The sequence below is a fragment of the Sciurus vulgaris genome (genome assembly GCF_902686455.1).
Source record: "Sciurus vulgaris genome assembly, chromosome: 4".
NCBI lineage: Eukaryota > Metazoa > Chordata > Mammalia > Rodentia > Sciuridae > Sciurus > Sciurus vulgaris.
The window spans coordinates 15,282,898-15,303,421 of record NC_136464.1 but is presented as its reverse complement, the minus strand read 5'-3'; the positions used below and the strand labels follow the sequence as shown (position 1 = coordinate 15,303,421).

Sequence of the window (20,524 nt, the reverse complement as noted above, 5' to 3'; positions counted from 1 at the left end):
GTAGGATAGTTGTTCCTTAATTTTAATTTTTACCCTTATTTACTGAAAATATTTAGTTCTTTTACATGAGAAGGTCTGAGGAAAACATTTGTTTCAAATACATAGAAAAGATTGGCAGGCTTAGAGAATTAAGTGTTTTATATTTTTGCCTCATAAATGGAGTCACAGGAAGAGTTGAGTGCAAAATTTTAGTATCTGATTTTCAAGAGGTAGACTTTGTCGTAGGTAATGATGTCATGTGAAGTAGTTGAACCCAGTTATTTAATAAAGAACTACAAAGTTCCTATATTGCCTGTTTAAGACTTGACCCAGAGCCAGAATTAGTTGAAATAAATACATTATGAAACTTTTCAGAACAGATATTAGTAGTTACTTGCTGTTGTAACATTTAAGTAATGCTGTATTGATATAGCTGATTTTAAGCAGCATCTTGGACAGTATCTCTGAAACTTAGTAACACATTAACCTCCCCAATTTTGTGTTGCTCATTTGTAAACTAGGATAATAATCATATCTATCTGGACTATTAATTATGAGTAATAAATGAGATGTTGCATTTAAAGATACATTTTATTTTTTGAATATTTACTATGATCATCATAATTATTTCCATTTATGGTACATTATTTTTCTATTTTTGTTCCCAGAACTGCTATTACTACTATCTCCAAGAATCATTATTTAGAAGATTAATTATTAGGTAACTAAATGGATTTATTTGATGGATAGTTAATATTGGAATTGATTATAGGAAACTATTTGCCCTAGACTAGTGTTCTAATTTTTTTATGATAAACAATTAAAATTTTTATAAAGACATTCAGTTCACTGTTACTGCCTATCCTAATTTTTGTGGTAGTATTAACATGTATATTTCTCAAAAAAACCAATAGTGAACAATATGGTATTAACATGTATATTTCCCCAAAAAAAAACAATAGTGGATAATATAATTTCTAATGTTAATTTTAATCTTCAAGTCCAAAGCTCTCTGCCTCATTAATTGAATATATTAATTATATCCCTTAGCTTTTATAAATAGTCAAGTATTTTGACTATATTTGTTGGCATTATAACATTTCTTTTATGCCTGTGATTAATAGGATAAAAAATATACTAATTAAATTTGTATTACCAATGATTCATAAAACCTTTTTTGTGAACTATAGCTATTTTTTCTGAAGGACCTACTGGTATTTATTTAGTATGCATTTATTAAGTAACTTTAGTACTTGGCAATCTACCATTTGCTGAGAATGTGGAGATAAAAAGACAATCATTGCTTTCAAAGATTTTAGCACAGAGAAAGACAAACACAGTTATATTAAAATGATAATTGCAATGATAGATGTGCACAGGATGGTAGGAGATGAGAGAAGGTGTTACAGTTAGTCAGTTATGTGTACTTAAGGAGAGTTTCTATGAAGTGGCTTAGTCAAGTTTTGTAGGACTTGGGAGTAGTCCTACAAAGTGCTACTTGGAGTAGCACTTGAAGATTTTTGTAAGGAGGCAGGAGAAAAATCCTACTTTTTTTTTTTTTTTTTTTTTTTTTTAACTTTGAGAGCTACAAGCTTAATGACTGGAGGAAAAAATTGAATGTGGTGGTGACATAGGGAGGACCTACTGATTTTTAAAAATATTTTGTGTACATGGATATATGTGACAGTTTTTGTTGTTGTTGTTATTGTTGTACTGGGAATTAAACCCAGATTTTGCATATGCTTGGCAAGTGCTCTATCACTGAGCTGAGTTCCCAGCCCTAAACCATAAAATTCTGTTGATTTTTACTCTATTTACTTATTTATTTTTATTATTTATTGATTTTTAAATTTTTTACAGACTACATTTTGATTCATTGTACACAAATTGTACATGTAATCATACTTGTACAGAAGGTAATGAGGTCTGTTTCATTCCACCATTTTTCATACCCCTCCTCCCTCTCATTTCTTTCTACATAATCCAAAGTTCCTCCATTATTTTTGTAATGCTGAGGATTGAACCCAGGGCCTTGTGCATGCTAGGCAAGTACTCTACCACTGAGCCACATCCCCAGCCCTTTGCTTTTTTGTTTTAAGTGGTACTGAAGATTGAATGCAGGTAAGCACTCTACCTCTGAGCCCCAACCCCTTGAGGTATTTAAGTTTTATTTTTAAGCATATGGAATATACAACATAAATTGAGATCTGTTTATGTTTTTGTCAGGAGTTTCATGTCTTTAACTACAAAAAGTGAGGCATAATAATCAAGGAATATGTGCAAATTAGTTCTAGTAAATACCTGTTACTTATGAAGAGCTTATTATTTGCAGAACCACATTTTCAGAGTTTTGGATAGTATTTGGCATTAAAGCTCTATTATATTTTTCAGTTGAAAATGTATTATTTTTAGTTGCTAAATTATAACTTTGAAATATGCTATTTTAGAAGTTGCATATTTTTGAATTTTTTTGTGTCAGTTGCTAATTTTTTCTCTCCTATTATAAATCACAAAGATTGGGCTAACAATTATTTTGAATCTGGGATGAACTTAAGAGTTGATAGTTTGTTGCCTAGTATGCTATGTAAATGAAGGACGTTTTGTTTTATCAGAAAGCCAGGCTTTTAGTAGGATTTGAAAGTAGAAACTTCTCCAAGGTGACATTCCATTAGGCGTATCTTTATATAAAATGAATTATATCCCGAGTCATTGCAGTTGTATAAACTTAAGATAACCCTTCCTTGGCAAATAAAGATCGACAAATTCATGCACTTGAAAGAGATATCTTGGGTCAAATGATCATTTACTTATCAGAAATGGCTAATGAAATGTTACAATGATTTATGGTGTGCTGCTGTAAATTTTCATAATATAGTAATTTATCTTTCATTTTCAACTGCCTGTCTGGTTCATTTACCGAGTAATAGTTACTTTAAATGTTTTATCAGCTGCTTCATTTTTGTTTTTCTTCTCTTCCTCTCTGATCTTATCATGATGAGTTAGGGAGTAATATTTCATTTTAAATGACTTGTCTTTACTATAGATAGTTGGGAAGTATAGGCAGAATTGCTGTAATGTGAAACACAGTCGTTAATCTGAAATATCTCTGTTGGATTGATTATCCAGCTGTTGTTATTACCAAGAACTTTAAAAATGTTATAGCTTAGTATCAAAATATCTTTTAGAATAATGTGTGAAATACATGAGGACACCATGTGAAGCAGCATGTGTATTTTTATAATTAGAAACACTATTTACTAAGTACCATCTCTGTATCAGGCATCCTGCCAGATGGTAGAAAATAACCATTTTAATTCTAATGGACTTTGTTTAGAAAAATTTGTCGATTAATTACTATGTATACTGTACTCCATTGGCATTATAAGATGTCATAATGAAAATGCATGAGATACTTTAATTTTACTCAAGAAATATCTGTTGGGTATTTCTGTGTAAAATTCATTGTATTTATGTACTTTACAAATTTCTAGGTCTACAGCTATCTTTAAAACTCTCTAGGACCATTTGTATAATATGGAATAAATATCTTGGGGCTGGGGTTGTGGCTCAGTGGAAGAGTGCTTGCCTAGCATGTGTGAGGCACTGGGTTAGATCCTCAGCATCATGTAAAATTAAAGTTACTGTGTCCATTTACAAATAAAAAAATTAAAAAAATAATGGAATAAATATATTATTTTTATATTGTTAAAGACTAAGATGGAGAGACGTATCTTTTTTCTACCCTGGTACCCCATAACTTAATAATTAAAAAAAGAATGATATGCAATTTTGAAACCATTTTACATGATAATAAATATCATGGGCTTAGTATCTTAGAAAAAATGTATATATTATATATGTTTAAATAGAGGTATTTATAATCTAATAGAATGTTATGAGGATAGTAACTTGCATCAATAATATATCATTGTTTTGGGGTACCCATAAGGTGATACAGCATATTTTAAATCTCAGTAATGATTAAAATAAAGTATGTAAATATAGACTAGATTTTGATGTGAGTCTAAGTTTAAAATATTACTGAAAGCATTAAGAATACTTATGTGGATTTTGTATACTTATTATAATTTCAGAACAAGAATCGGCTTTTATCAGTTTTCTTGATGACTTTATTAATGAAAATGGATTACATTAGTTTAAAGTTGCATAAAATGAACTTTGTAGTAGTGAAGGTCTGAATTAGGAGAATCAGCTACTCTTCTCTCAGTTTTTTTTGTGAAGTCATGAAGTCTTCATTTAGATTCTATGCTGTTTATTGATTTTGTTTTCTGTTTTTCACAATACAGATAATGACAATTTATCATTAGATTCTTAACCTCATAACTGATTAAACCTTTAATTTGATAGTACTAATAATACTGACAGGAGCAGTATAGCAATATGATCAGTTTTTTAATGATTTTGCCTCATATGTTAGATATTTAAATTAGACTTTTATATCCCAGTTCCACAGAAAATAGACTCATAAAGGCTAAATAAATGACCCTAAACATGTAGATAAACAGCAAAACTATGCTTAAAATAGTGTCCTACATCATCCTCCAGAATGTACCAGGATTATTATTTATTCTTGGTACTAAAAAGTGACTACTACATAGGTGGTTCTATATATTTTCAAATGTAATTTTTAACTGAAATCTTATTCTTATTTGATGAAGTATATGAGGCAGTAGTTTTACATCTAACTTTAAAAAATGCCTTCTTTTCTATTTACAGAAAGTATCTCCTTGGGTAGGCTTGCGCAAGATCAATATATCCTACTGGGGATGGGAGGACATGTCTCCTTTTACAAATACCACTTTACAGTGGCTTCCTGGTGAACCAAATGATTCTGGATTCTGTGCATATCTAGAAAGGGCTGCAGTCGCAGGCTTAAAAGCAAATCCTTGCACATCTATGGCAGATGGACTTGTCTGTGAAAAACCTGTTGGTAAGTATTCCTTAAGTTAGCATTTCTCTAAAATATGAAGTCCTCTGTGCACTACCTCTTTCCAGGGTATACTCTGAAGTAACTCACACTATCTTTTTATGATATACTGATTCCCTAATATTTATTTTTATTCATATTCCACAATTATTGTTAGCTCAGCATTAAGTGAAAATAAAATCATTGTTTTACAAATTATTTCTTGATTAAAATAGTGTGATTATGAATATATGGTTGTACTTACATCAATAATCTCTTAATTTGCTAATGTCTTTTACATTTATCATAGTAGTGTTTAAAAGATTTGTCTTTTTTTTTTTTTAATTTATTTTTTGCCATGCTGGGGATTGAATCCAGGGCCTTGTGCATACAAGGCAAGCACTTAGCACTCTACCAACTGAGCTATATCTCCAACCCCAAAAGATTTGTCTTTAAGATTAATGACTAGTTGAGACTCATTTTAATCTTATAGATGTATATTTTGCTTGTCAAGTAAAGAAATATTTCATTTGCCTCTTTTGAAATGGATTTTCATTGAGAAAGTAATAGTAACTTCTCATAAAATTTTGAATATTTATTGTGGTAAATGCATATAACATAAACTTACCATTTTAATTATTTTAAGGGTACAGTTCCATGATATTAAGGACATTCACACTGTTGTACAACTATCACCACCCATCCATCTCCAAAACATTCTTTATTTTGTAAAATCATAACTCTAAACTCATTAAATGTAGCTGCCAATTCCCCACCTGCCTATTGCCTGCAAACCAGCATAATTTTGTCTTGGTAAATTTGAGACTAAAGTATCACAGATTGTGGAATGATAGTTTTTATACCTTTGTGAGCAGCTTACTCTTAGCATAGCATGTGACTTCACAGTTCATCCATGTTGTAGTGTGTCAGGATTTTATGGTTGAATAACATTCTACTATATGTATGTACCACATTTTGTTTACCTATACATGCATCAGCAGCCACTTGGGTGGCTTCTGCCTTTTAGTTATTGTGAATAATGATGCTATGAATGTGCAAACACAAATATCTGAGTTTCTGATTTCACTTGTTTTGGGTACATAGTCTAAAGTGAAATTATTAAATCATGTAGTAATTCTTCTTGAGTTTTTAAGGAATTGCCATACTCTTTTGCAACGTTTTATATTCCCACCAGCAGTACATAGTTCTCTATATCTTTGTTCTCTTTTTATTTTTTTAAGATAATAACTATCTTAAGGGTGTCATGAATATTGTATTTGCATAGAGATTGTACAGTGAGTTGTATTTTTATTGTTTATTTATGTCAGACCTGAGTTCACTGCCAGGATGTTTGCTGTGATAACTTGTGGAATATTTATGTAAAAAATTGTGGCTGGGGTAGTAAATAATGCATAGTATCAAGTATATAGAAAAACTTGGTTGCAGATTATATTACTACTCATAATTTTCATAACTATACTATTTATAAAGGATTTAAAATTTAAAGAAATTATTGATTTTCAAATTTAATGGTAAATTTAAGTAGTATTGATGTATGATTTTTATTTTTATGTATCACATCATGTTATGATGACACACTTGGTTAATTGAAATGTTCCATAAATAACAAAATGAAACCCATATATTTGTGTTAAAATGCATTTAATTAATGAAATAATTATATTGCTGATTTATTCCAGTTAGCCCAAATCAAAATGCAAGGCCGTGTAAGAAGCCGTGCTCTCTAAGGACATCTTGTGCCAACTGTACAAGCAATGGCATGGAGTGCATGTGGTGCAGCAGCACCAGGCGGTGCGTAGACTCCAACGCCTACATCATCTCCTTTCCATACGGACAGTGTCTGGAGTGGCAGACCGCCACCTGCTCCCGTAAGTGTTTATCTAGAGTGACTATTTATTTAACAACATAAATCATGTTTCTGTGACAGAAAGAGGGATAAGACATTTCAGGAAGTTTCAACTAATGAGAAAAAAATATTGTCACAGCTAGGTTTAAAATCTGATAATGCTTTTAGCCTCTGATTTGCATTATATCATGATTTCGAATTCCACTATCTTCCCCTAAATATTAACATTTTTGCCACATTTATGCTCACTGCCCTCTGAACTCTGTAGGTGGAAGGTGACATAACACTTCACAGTAGCACTCACCACAAGAATCACATATTGCTTTGTTGTGCCTCTTTAATATCCTTTAATGTAGTAGAGTTCTCATGTCTTCTTTTTCTTACATGACTTTGACAGTTTTGAAGAATCTTTGCCAATTGTTTTATAGGTCTCTCAATTTGTATTTGTCTTTATTTTCTCATGATTAGATTCAGGTAAGCAGTTTTTGGCCAAAATATCAATGTTGATATATCTGTTACAAATGCAGGATGCAGAGTCTTGGTGTCTTATGGAGAGTCGTGGCAGTGGGGCAGTGCTGGACTTGCTGTGGGTTACTCTTCAGGAGAAAGATCTTCCCCTTGCTGGTCCCATGTGTTATATGAAGTACAGGACAAGGATGCATCTGACCGAAGTTTTGATACTGGGTACTCTATGGTTATGGGAGTGGCCTCACTTGCCAAGACAGAGGGCATCAGAAGGTGACTGCTAAGGGAATCACATCACACTACTGATAACACTTGGTGGCCTGGGGGAAAGTTCAGACCCTGCGTAGCTCCTTCTGCTTGGGAGAAGGTCCTTGTTCCAGCGAGTACCTTGCTAACAGAGAACATTGTCTTCCCATAATCCTGGCTCCCATACTGAAGCTCATCAAAAATATGCCTGTCCATAGGGACCTGAAATAATTAATGGGCCTGTTTATATTCAGAATTAGAAAGTTGAAAAGGCAACTCCTGCTGCTACCTTACCTTACCCACTTCTCACTGTTGCAGTCATGTCCCACTCACTGGGTTCAGTTCATTTTGTGATCAATCTAGATTTTTGTTGCCATTGTTTTTAATGATGTGCTTTGTAGGAACCCAAGAATTACCCATCACCACAGGCAGCTGTAGAATTATCTGAGATAGAGTTGGTGTCCAAATTTATGTCCATCTAGAATTTGATTTGAACAAAGCAAAACATCCATTTACTTGCGAAGTCTTAACAGTCATAGATAAAGTGAAGGGAATGTTTTATTCTTCTTCAGTTTCCTATTTCTCAGTTTCCTATTTCTTGTGAGTATCAAGACAGAGGGACCAAGAGTCCTTAGAATTTATTTATTTTTCTTCCAATACGTAAGCCTGTGAAAGCAGTGTTTGAAAAGAGCACATTCAGTGAATATGTTGGTGTGTTCATGCCAGGCTCCAAAGCAATTGCAGTCACAGTTCAATCAAAGGGGTCATAGATAACTCCTTAGGGTCCAGTATCTGTTAAACTCAGGCATGTGTCATGGTTGAAAGTCATTAAATAGGACAGAGGAAGAAACAATGTCAGTTCTCTACCAGGGAAACCTCTCTAGATCTTTATCACAAATCGAATTCCTTTTTCCTACAGATAGCTGTAAGTTCTCCACTGCTCTTATCTCGCCTCTCCTCCCATCCTATAGCTCTTTTAGGTCCAGTTCAGGTTTTTGCATCAGTTCCCTTGCTTCCTTGTCTTCCTTTCTGCTGGATAGAGGCTACTTGGAGGTTTCCTAGGAGTGTGGACCATAACTCAGTTTTCCCTGTACATTTCCCAAGTATCCTCAAGACCTTCTTGTGGGACCATTGGCTGTTTTGTGTTTCCTCCATAGAAGCTGTCAGTGGCAACATGATTATGATGAGGTACAGACAACCATCCCTGCAGCAGCTTGCATCATGTGCCCATCAACTCTTTTTCTCTCCTCCTTCTGAGCTTTTAAATTTTTCTTTTAAGAGGTAGGCTGTTCAAGTGAGAAGTCAGCAACTAGATAATTCTGAGATCTTTTTGGGTCGTGAATCTGTTGTTTTGAGGTCTGTAAGTGTCCTGCTCACTCCTGGGATCTAGTGGCCTCCAGAAAACATGGCCTGATAGTTATTATTGCCCCTTCTTGCTTGAATGAGTTATCTTTCCACTTAGAGGGAGTCAGCTGCTTAGGCAGTGCCAGGTGGAGATTCACTGGCTTGTCTGGGCCTTTGGTCATTCCCAGGGTGGATGGCTCCCTCCCTGAGAGATCCACTTAAATCTAGTGTTTGCTCCTTATGGGTACCATGGTTGCTTGTAGAGTTGAAACAAAAAAGTGACATACTACAGTCTAGAATGCCCAGCTGAAGTTGTACACACTTTCACCCAAGCTCTTGTCATAAGCCTGGGATGGGCATAGCTGAATGTATTAGGGGTTTAGCTCCTAGTTGCTTTCTCCTTTCAGGGACTTTGCAAAGACACTGAGGGGGTTGCTGGCCTGAAGTAGCTTTGGTAGCACAGAAAACATAACTAGAAACCAGCTGCCTAGGGGAATTGAATATCAGGACTGGAGACTAGTGAGGAGGTGAGATGGTCTTTAACCTCTCCTACCTCAGTAGTCCTCTTTGTCTATCCACAAACACTGATGTTAAGTGAAGGATGCCACATGTGAAAGATTAGATACTGATTGAGATCCTTTAGATAACATTTGCAAAATGGACAAAACCAACTGTATTTCTCATTAATGTCAGGTAGAAGGTAGTTCTGGGAGAAGATTAGTGTGCTGACTGGGAAGCAGCAGAAGGGAGGCAATGTTCCGCTTTCAAGCTGTGCACAGGAACAGAGTGTTTATTTATAATACTTCATTAATCTCTCATTTTTCTTTATGTACTACTCTGTATATGTGATATATTTCACTTAAGGTTAAAAAAATAGAGTAAATGAAAGTCTCCAGGCTCTTATTCTCCTAATAACTTCTAAGTTACTTAGAGTAAATCTGTTGTCTTCTCTGTCATGTGTACTTTCCTGTGGCTGTGTATGCTTCATTTGTGCTGATGATGTCAGCTTTACGATAGTGGTTATTTTTGTGGCAGAGCTTCTTAATTATGTGCTCTTTTAATTATGTGCATCATTGTGGGGAAGAAGGATATTGTGTCTTACCTCAAGGCAACCTCATATTTCTGAAAGTAGTATTTACCTGGCACTAATCTACTTTATGTGAAAAACAAGTTTATTTTCAATTATTATTATTTTTTGCTGTGCTTTTAATGAGTAAACTTGTATTGAGTTAAAAAAAAAAAAGGCCCCAAATAAAATCTGCACTAGGGCTGAAGATGACATTCTTGCTCAAAATCTAAGCAGCTGTTACTTTTTCAAGTTGTTGACTTTTGGGTGATGACTTTGTCATGCTTTTGCCTTTAGCTTTGTATCTTTTTAGAATTAATTATATATGACCGATTTATATTATCATTTTCTACCATAGGTACCTAATTATTTAACATTTACAGAAATCTTTAAAAACATATTTATAGTTCCAAATAAAATATATTAGAAAGGATCTAAGTTTCATGTTGCTTTTAGAAAACGGTCTCAATGATTGGTTTTCTGGTAAAAGGAACTTAAGGGAAACTTGTCTTTGAAAATGAGAGGCAAATGTGAATCTAGCAATCTTCTCTAGTTACTATATTGAGGTTTCAATATTTAAAATTCACAAGTTAAAGAAAGGAAATATATTTTAAGACTAACTTTGCCTAACAGCTTTTGAGAAAGCTTTGTTAATAACTTGGATTATTAATAATTGATAGCTTTAAAATAGTTAGATGCTCTATTTGTGAAAATGAATTCCAAGGGCATTATTTAAAGTAATAATAGAAGATTTAGTTTTTAATATATAGAAGTTCAAATGAAAATGAAACGAAAGTGAAATAGTAAAACTAGAATAATAAGAAACTTGAGAGCATATTACTCACAAATCTGTATTTCTTTCTTTATTTTTTTTTCATGGTACCAGGGAATGAAACCAGTTGTACTTAACCACTGAGCAGTGTGTTGCTAAGTTGCTTAGGGCCTTATTAAGTTGCTGAGGCTGGCTTTGAACTCATGATCCTCTTGCCTCAGTCCCCCCAGCTGCTGAGATTTCCAGCGTATGCTACTACACCTGGCACAAATTTGTATTTCTTTCAGTATTTCGTAGATTTTATTTACTTGTCCAATTTAAAAATTGGTATTTTTTTGCAATTAAGGAAGACAATCATGTCTCTTTTTTTTATTGTAAACAAATGGGATACATGTTTTCTCTGTTTGTACATGGAGTAAAGGCATATTTGTGTAATCATAAATTTACATAGGGTAATGTTGTTTGATTCATTCTGTTATTTTTTCCCTTCCCCCCCACCTCCCCACCCCTCTTTTCCCTCTATACAGTCCTTCCTTCCTCCATTCTTGCCCCCCTCCCTAACCCTCACCCTAACCCTAACACACCCCTCCCACCCCTCATTATGTGTCATCATCCGCTTATCAGTGAGATCATTTGTCCTTTGGATTTTTGAGATTGGCTTATCTCACTTAGCATGATATTCTCCAATTTCATCCATTTGCCTGCAAATGCCATAATTTTATCATTCTTTATGGCTGAGTAATATTCCATTGTGTGTGTGTGTGTGTGTGTGTGTGTGTATCACATTGTGTGCATGTGTGATATATATATATATCAATCACAGTTTATTTATCTATTCATCGATTGAAGGACATCTAGGTTGGTTCCACAATCTGGCTATTATGAATTGAGCAGCTATGAACATTGATGTGGCTGTATCTCTGTAGTATCTGATTTTAAGTCCTTTGGGTATAGGTCAAGGAGTGGGATAGCTGGGTCAAATGATGGTTCTATTCCAACTTTCTGAGGAATCTCCATACTGCTTTCCAGAGTGGCTGCACTAATTGGCAACCCCACCAGCAATGTATGAGTGTACCTTTTTCCCCACATCCTTGCCAACACCTGTTGTTGCTTGTGTTCTTGATAATCGCCATTCTAATTGGGGTGAGATGGAATCTTAGGGTGGTTTTGATTTGCATTTCTCTTATTACTAGAGATGTTGAACATTTTTTCATATATCTGTTGATTGCTTGCACATCTTCTTCTGTGAAGTGTCTGTTCATTTCCTTAGCCAATTTGTTGATTGAATTGGATTATTTGTATTCTTGGTGTAGATCATTTCTTAAATTTGACGATGGTTTCTTGCAGATTGATTTTTCTAATCCTTATACATTTAAAAAATCACAGTGAATATTTATAATTTGACCATTCAAAGCTCCCAAAAATAAAATAAAATAATATTTTTTAATTCAAATATAGTCTCTACACTATCCATAACTTTAAGGATAGTAGCATAGTATATATAAACTTTCCTGTAATACTATTTTTCCATAAGAAAAATATAAACACTTAGAGTCTGTTAGGTTTGAGTCACTATTAAATACTAAAGAATGGATTAAAAAATTGATTTTTCAACAGTGCATGCTTCTTTCCACTCCTGAACCAAAACAAAACCAACATTTCCTTGTTTAATAGTTTTATATCTAAAATGAATTCTAAGAGACTAAGATGTTTCTTTGAACATGAAATTTTATCACTTGTTATTAAATCCTAAAATCTAATAGATAAGCAGTACTAGAAAATAGTTTGTCATTCAGGATTCTTTAACCTAAGATTTCCTAGCTATTTAGAAAGCACTAGCAGGAATGTTGTATTGAGAATAGTTGATATTTAATTTGCCTGTAATGCTAAGATATTTTAATGATCATCTTTCCTCAAAAAATGATTCTATTGTAGAGGTCTTTCACCTCTTTTGTGAGATTGATTCCCAAGTATTTTATTTTATTTTTTTTTGATGCTATTGTGAATGGGGTAGTTTTCCTAATTTCTCTTTCTGAAGATTCATCACTTATGTATAAAAATGCATTGGATTTATGAGCATTGATCTTGTAACCTGCTACTTTACTGAATTCACTTATGAGTTCTAAGAGTTTTCTGGTGGAATTTCCAGGTTCCTCTAAATATATAATCATGTCATCAGGGAACAGGGATAGTTTGAGTTCCTCTTTTCCAATTCGTATCCCTTTAATTTCTTTGGTTTGTCTAATTGCTCTGGCTAGAGTCTCAAGAACAATGTTGAATAGAAGTGGTGAAAGAGGGCATCCCTGCCGTGTTCCAGTTTTTAGGGGGAATGCTTTCAGTTTTTCACCATTTAGAATGATATTGGCCATGGGCTTAGCATAGATGGCCTTCACAATGTTAAGGAATGATCCCACTACCCCAATTTTTTCTAGTGTTTTGAGCATGAAGGGATGCTGTATTTTATCAAATGCTTTTTCTGCATCTATTGAAATAATCATGTGATTCTTAACTTTTAGTCTGTTGATATGGTGAATGACATTTATTGATTTCCGGATGTTGAACCAACCTTGCATCCCTGGGATAAAACCCACTTGATCGTGATGCACTATCTTTTTAATATATTTTTGTATGCGATTTGCTAAAATTTTGTTGAGAATTTTTGCGTCGATGTTCATTAAGGATATTGGTCTGAAATTTTCTTTCCTCGATGTATCTCTGTCTGGTTTAGGTATCAGGGTGATATTGGCTTCATAGAATGAGTTTGGGAGGGTTCCCTTCTCTTCTATTTTATGGAATACTTTGAGAAGTATTGGAATGAGCTCTTCTTTAAAGGTTTTGTAGAACTCGGCTGAGAACCCATCTGGTCCCGGACTTTTCTTTGTTGGTAGGCTTTTGATGACGTCTTCTATTTCACTGCTTGAAATGGATTTATTTAAGTTGTGTATGTCTTCCTCGTTCAGTTTAGGTAATTCATATGTCTCTAGAAACTTGTTGATGTCTTTGAGGTTTTCTGTTTTGTTGGAGTATAGATTTTCAAAATAGCTTCTAATTATGTTTTGTATTTCACTCGTGTCTGTTGTGATATTTCCTTGTTCATTCCGAATTTTAGTAATTTGAGTTTTCTCCCTTTTTCTCTTTCTTAGTGTGGCTAAGGGTTTATCAATTTTGTTTATTTTTTCAAAGAACCAACTATTTATTTTGTTAATTTTTCCGATTGTTTCTTTTCTTTCAATTTCGTTGATTTCAGCTCTTATTTTAACTATTTCCTGTCTTCTACTACTTTTGGTGTTGGTCTGCTCTTCTTTTTCTAGGGCTTTGAACTGTAGTGTTAAGTCGTTTATTTGTTGATTTCTACTTCTTTTGTTGAATGCGCCCCATGAAATAAATCTTCCTCTCAGTACTGCTTTCATAGTGTCCCAGAGATTTTGATATGACGTGTCTTTGTTCTCGTTTACTTCTAAGAATTTTTTAATTTCCCTCCTGATGTCTTCTGTTATCCATTCATCGTATAATAGTGTATTATTTAATCTCCAAGTATTGGAGAAGTTTCTGGTTTTCATTCTGTCATTTATTTCTAATTTCAGTCCATTATGATCTGATAGAGTACAAGGTAGTATCTCTATCTTCTTGTATTTGCTAACAATAGCTTTGTGGCATAAAACATGGTCTATTTTAGAGAAGGATCCATGTGCTGCTGAGAAGAAAGTGTATTCGTTCTTTGTTGGATGGTATATTCTATATAAGTCGGTTAAGTCTAAATTGTTGATTGTGTTATTGAGATCTATGGTTTCTTTATTCAATTTTTGTTTGGACGATCTATCCAGCGTTGAGAGAGGTGTGTTAAAATCGCCCAGTATTATTGTGTTGTGGTCTATTTGATTTCTGGAATTGAGAAGGATTTGTTTGACGTACATGGATGAGCCAATGTTTGGGGCATAGATATTTATGATTGTTATGTCTTGCTGATTTATGCTTCCCTTAAGCAGTATGTAATGTCCTTCTTTATCCCTTCTGACTAGTTTTGGCTTAAAGTCCACATTATCTGAAATGAGGATGGATACTCCAGCTTTTTTGCTGTGTCCGTGTGCATGGTATGTTTTTTCCCATCCTTTCACCTTTAGTCTATGGGTATCTCTTTCTATGAAACCCATCTCTTGCAGGCAGCATATTGTTGGATTTTTCTTTTTAATCCAATCTGCCAGTCTATGTCTTTTGATTGATGAGTTGAGGCCATTAACATTCACAGTATTATTGTGATATGATTTGTATTCCTAGTCATTGGACTCATTTTTGTTTTTTGACATGATTTGGTTTCTACAATGAGAACTACAGAACACTAAAGAAAGAAATTAAAGAAAACCTTAGAAGATGGAAAGATCTCCCATGTTCATGGATAGGAAGAATTAATATTGTCAAAATGGCCATACTACCAAAAGTGCTATATAGATTCAATGCAATTCCAATTAAAATCCCAATGATGTACCTTACAGAAATAGAGGAAGCAATTATGAAATTCATCTGGAAGAATAAGAAACCCAGAATAGCTAAAGCAATCCTCAGTAGAAAGAGCGAAGCAGGTGGTATCGCAATACCAGGTTTTCAACTCTATTACAAAGCAATAGTAACAAAAACAGCATGGTATTGGTACCAAAATAGACAGGTAGATCAATGGTACAGAATAGAGGACACGGACACAAACCCAAATAAATACAATTTTCTCATACTAGACAAAGGGGCCAAAAATATGCAATGGAGAAAAGATAGCCTCTTCAACAAATGGTGCTGGGAAAACTGGAAAACCATATGCAACAGAATGAAATTAAACCCTTATCTCTCACCCTGCACAAAACTCAACTCACAATGGATCAAGGAACTCGGAATCAGACCAGAGAACTGCAGATTATAGAAGAAAAAGTAGGCCCAAACCTTCAACTTGTTGGCTTAGGATCAGACTTCCTCAACAGGACTCCCATAGCCCAAGAAATAAAAGCAAGAATCAACAACTGGGATAGATTCAAACTAAAAAGCTTTCTCTGAGCAAAGGAAACTATCAGTAATGTGAAGAGAGAGCCTACAGAGTGGGAAAATATCTTTGCCAATCATACTTCAGATAGAGCGCTAATATCCCACATCTATAAAGAACTCAAAAAACTCTACACCAAGAATACAAATAATCCAATCAACAAATGGGCTAAGGAAATGAACAGACACTTCACAGAAGAAGATGTACAAACAATCAACAGATATATGAAAAAATGTTCAACATCTCTAGTAGTAAGAGAAATGCAAATCAAAACTACCCTAAGATTTCATCTCACCCCAATTAGAATGGCGATTATCAAGAACATAAGCAACAATAGGTGTTGGCGAGGATGTGGGGAAAAAGGTACACTCATACATTGCTGGTGGGGTTGCATACTAGTGCAGCCACTCTGGAAAGCAGTATGGAGATTCCTCAGAAAGCTTGGAATGGAACCACCATTTGACCCAGCTATCCCACTCCTTGGCCTATACCCATAGGACTTAAAATCATCATACTACAGAGATACAACCACATCAATGTTCATAGCTGCTCAATTCACTATAGCCAGATTGTGGAACCAACCCAGATGCCCTTCAGTTGATGAATGGATAAAGAAACTGTGGCATATATATACAATGGAATATTACTCTGCCATGAGGAATGACAAAATTATGGCATTCACAGGCAAATGGATCAAATTGGAGGGTATCATGCTAAGTGAGATAAGCCAATCTCAAAAAACTAAAGGACGAATGATCTCGCTGATAAGTGGATGAGGACATATGGGGGTGGGGGGTAGGAGGGGTTATTGTTAGGGTTAGGGTTAGGTTTAGGGTTAGGGATAAGGAGGGTGGTAAGAATGAGGAAGAAAGGAATGTATAGAGGGAAAAGAGGGATGGGAGGGGGGAAGGGAAAAAATAACAAAATGAATCAAACAACATTGCCCTATGTAAATTAATGATTTTTAATTAAAATTAAAAATTAAAAAAAAAATGATTCTAAGATAAAATTTTTTCCTAGGAAATATGCATACACTATAAGTATATTAGAAAACCAAATTTATTCTGGGTAAGACCTAGTAAATTTTACTGCAAACCATCACATGATAGTAAATAATTGGAATGTTATGATAACATAACTAATTTGATATTTTCCATTATTTCCTATGAATTGTATAGCAAGCCAATATAGTTTTGAGGACAATAGGAATAAACCAGTTAATGATACTGTGGACTAAATACAATCATAGACATTAGAGAAATATTTCAAACCAAGCAAACTAAGGAGGGATGGCAGCATATGGAATGTTAATTTGTCTTTAAGTTTCCTCTAGATAAAGTGTCATACCAGCTACTGTTGGAAGAAATGTAAATTTCAAAAGGAAGACTTTATACCAATGAATCATTTGTCTAGAAGGTTAACATTAGCTGTTTGTGTTCAATGACTCAGAGTAGTCTTCCTTTTTTATTTCTTATTAAATAAAATAAGAGGTGGTACTTATTTTTCATCTTCTTTTATTCAGTTTCTGAGATAATTAACTCTCAAAGAATTCACAACAAATAATATCATCGATACATTCTTTAATACAATCTTCAATGTTCTATTGTCTCTGCACAGCCTACTATAATGAGTTCCTGATATTCACTGAGAAACTCACATCATTCCTATTTACAGTAATCTGAGGAACATTTTTACTTCCAGCAATGTTAAACACCGAGTAGCATCTAAGTCGTTAATACCACACAATGAAACTGAGTCTGCAAGAAATTTACTACCTACCCCCTCCCTCCCCTGGGCTTTTCTGGCAAATGATAGAAGACATCATTCATGGTGCTTTATAAGTCTGTCACTATTTTTTTCTTTATGGTTAAACAATTTCCCAGATAAAGTATACCAGTCATAGCAAAAAGTAAAAGAATTACAGAAAATTTCAGCCTAGTATAGGATACTGGGATTAAAGTTTAAAGCATCACATAGCAAAGATTATGACTATGATGTCAGACTTTAATGACATCACAACATTGGTAAGTATAGCAAGTCTTATAGGTTATACGTCAAAAAGTTGAGCTTTAGCCCATCAGTCATGGAGAGATATCCTGCAGCCCTGAAAGAGTGTGCACATAGCTGCTTGTGACTGAAGCTGATTATCAGGTTCCTTTGTTCCCATTCAGTGTGCTCTTGTGGTGAAATTGAGTTTACTTATATAAGCAAATATCATCATCTTGGACCCTTGGGGAAAGCATTGGCTTTGAGAAGCAGTCTAAGTGGGGTTCAGGAGTCTCAGGGAATGGGGAGGCATCACTTACACTTGATGTCCAAGGGGAGGGTGCAGAGGTTCTCATTGAAGACCTAACACAGCTCTGTCATCACAGATAATGGTGTAACTGGTTTGTGACCCCTGGATCAACTCCTGAAAATTATTGAAGTGACAAGGTTCTCAGGAGTCTCTGAAGCACTGACTTCATTTTTCTCCATGCCATGGTTATCACCCCCACTTTTTTAAATTTCCCAATTCTGTTCATTTATCTGTTTGTTCACGATATATTTTATTTGCTTAGGCAATTCCTATCTCCTAGATATTGTTGCAAAAATATATTAACTACATTAACTGTAGATGATGACACTATTTTTTTTTTCATAATTATGTTTATTCTTCCTTTAGCCTACAATTCTGTTTGAATATAAAGTCACATATTTTTTAATGTTTCTGTCACATAGCTCAGAATTGTTCTGGATTGAGAACCTGTGGACAGTGTTTGGAACAGCCTGGATGTGGCTGGTGCAATGATCCTAGTAACACAGGACGAGGACACTGCATTGAAGGGTCTTCACGGGGACCAGTGAAATCTGCTGGCATTCACAGTAGTGAGATGGTACTTGACACCAGTCTATGCCCCAAAGAAAGGAACTACGAGTGGTCCTTTATCCAGTGTCCAGGTAATCAGAATGTGATGAAATAATTGCAGTTTCTGTTTGAAAGAACCAAGATATTATAAACTTCTATTGTTCACACCATTGTGTATCTTAGAGTTCTCATGAAATTCACTATATACACTGAAACTTCATGGTAAGTATTGTAGTGTTACATGTAACATCTATGCTGGAGTCATCTGGCCTTCTTTTGAAAGCTGCCAGTGGTATTCACTACCAATCAATTTTGAAGATCATTTAATTTTTCAGGGGCTTCCTTCATAGGAAATCGATGCTGAATAAAGTCAATCTTCTTGAAAATTAATTTATTCAATACATTTTTATAGAGTGCCTACTATGTGCTAAAGAGTGTTTTAGGTACCGAAGTCGCAAAATTGATAAATTAGACTGAAATCATTGCATTAATAGAACTCATTTTAATTGAAATTCATAAAACTAATTACATACACATATGAAGTTATATAGTGATAAGTGCTAGTATCTAAATAAAAGAAGGAAGAGGACAACGCTTACTATTTAAAGTGGACTGAGAGAAATACCACACTGAAAAGTTAAAGTAAACACCTGAAGTAGATGCGGGAACGAAGCACAGGGATATCTGGGTAAAGAGTGGTGCAGAAGAGAGAACAGCCTGACACAGGGAGTTGGTTGAGGTGGTTTATTTGGGAGGTGATTCTAGGGGGCATAAATGAGGGATGGAGAGAGTTTCAAAAAGGAACCAGAAAGTTAATAATATGTACATTGTGAATCTGGCTACTACACTGGGAAATTGGGACTCAGACCCAGTGAGGACCAACCATGTTTAATGTTCCTCATAATTAATCCCAGTGAGGTACTGGGAGGCTGGGGCATTTAACCACTGCCTTCTGTTCCCCACTGGTTGATCAGTGTCCTTGTGGATTTTAATTCCCTGGTACTTCTGAGGTGTGTCAGCATGTCTGACCAATAGCTTCCACTGTCACCAGTGAAAAAAGCTGCAGCAGAAAGTAGAGAGACACTGCAGAACATGCTTTAGATGAGACACTGACAACGTATAGCACTGGGACCAGATGAATCAAGGGAATGTGGCACAAATTGCAACAGTTCCCTCTGCACAGATTATGTTATATAAAAAGCAATAACATGGATTAAACTGTTGACTCTCAGAAAAACATATGAATCTTAAATATGTTTTGTTTAGTGGAAGAAGCTCCTTAGACCACTTGGCCATCCTGACAGCCATTAATGGAGGAAGCTTGATCCAAACTATAGTTTGTATTACTTCATTTATAAGACGATTTGAAATAGACAAAACTATGTGGATGAAAAACAGGTCAGTTATTTGCTAGGAGTAGGGTGAAGGATTGATTTTAAGGAGGCATCACTGTGAAATTATGAAGGTCAGAACTGTGGGGGGGTATGTTACTGAGATAGTAAATATATAACTCTATGCAGTTATCAAAAATCTATGCTTTATGCTGAGGAGGTAGCTCAGTAGTTGTTTTAGTCAGCTTTTTCACTGCTGTGCCTAAAAAACCCAAACTGAACAATTTTAGAGGAGGTAAAGTTTATTAGGGGCTTATGGTTTCTGAGGTCTCCGTCCATACACAGCTGACTCCTTTCTTGGGGGCTTGAGGTGAGGCAGAATATTATGATGGAGGAGTGTGGCAGAGAGAAGCAGCTCAGATGATGATCAGAAAGCAGAGAGAGAGAGACTTCACTTGCCAGACACAAATATATACCCTGAAAGCACATCTCAGTGCCCACCTCCTCCAGCCACAGCCTACCTGCCCTCAGTTACCACTCAATAAATCCCATCAGAGAATTAATTAAGGCTTTCATAACTTAATCATTTCACCTCTGAATGTTCTTTCATTGTCTTCTACATGAGCTTTTGGGAGACATATCACATCTAAACCACATCA

The 20,524-nt window shown here is 34.8% G+C and overlaps 1 protein-coding gene across 1 annotated transcript in view; it reads left to right on the top strand.

The window, feature by feature from the left end:
* The window catches only part of ATRNL1 (attractin like 1), a 746,355-nt gene that overhangs the window by 157,114 nt on the left and 568,717 nt on the right, over nt 1-20,524 (top strand). The window contains 3 exon segments of the mRNA XM_079136646.1: nt 4,717-4,930; nt 6,607-6,795; nt 18,408-18,626. Coding sequence (XP_078992772.1) covers nt 4,717-4,930; nt 6,607-6,795; nt 18,408-18,626 — 622 coding nt within the window.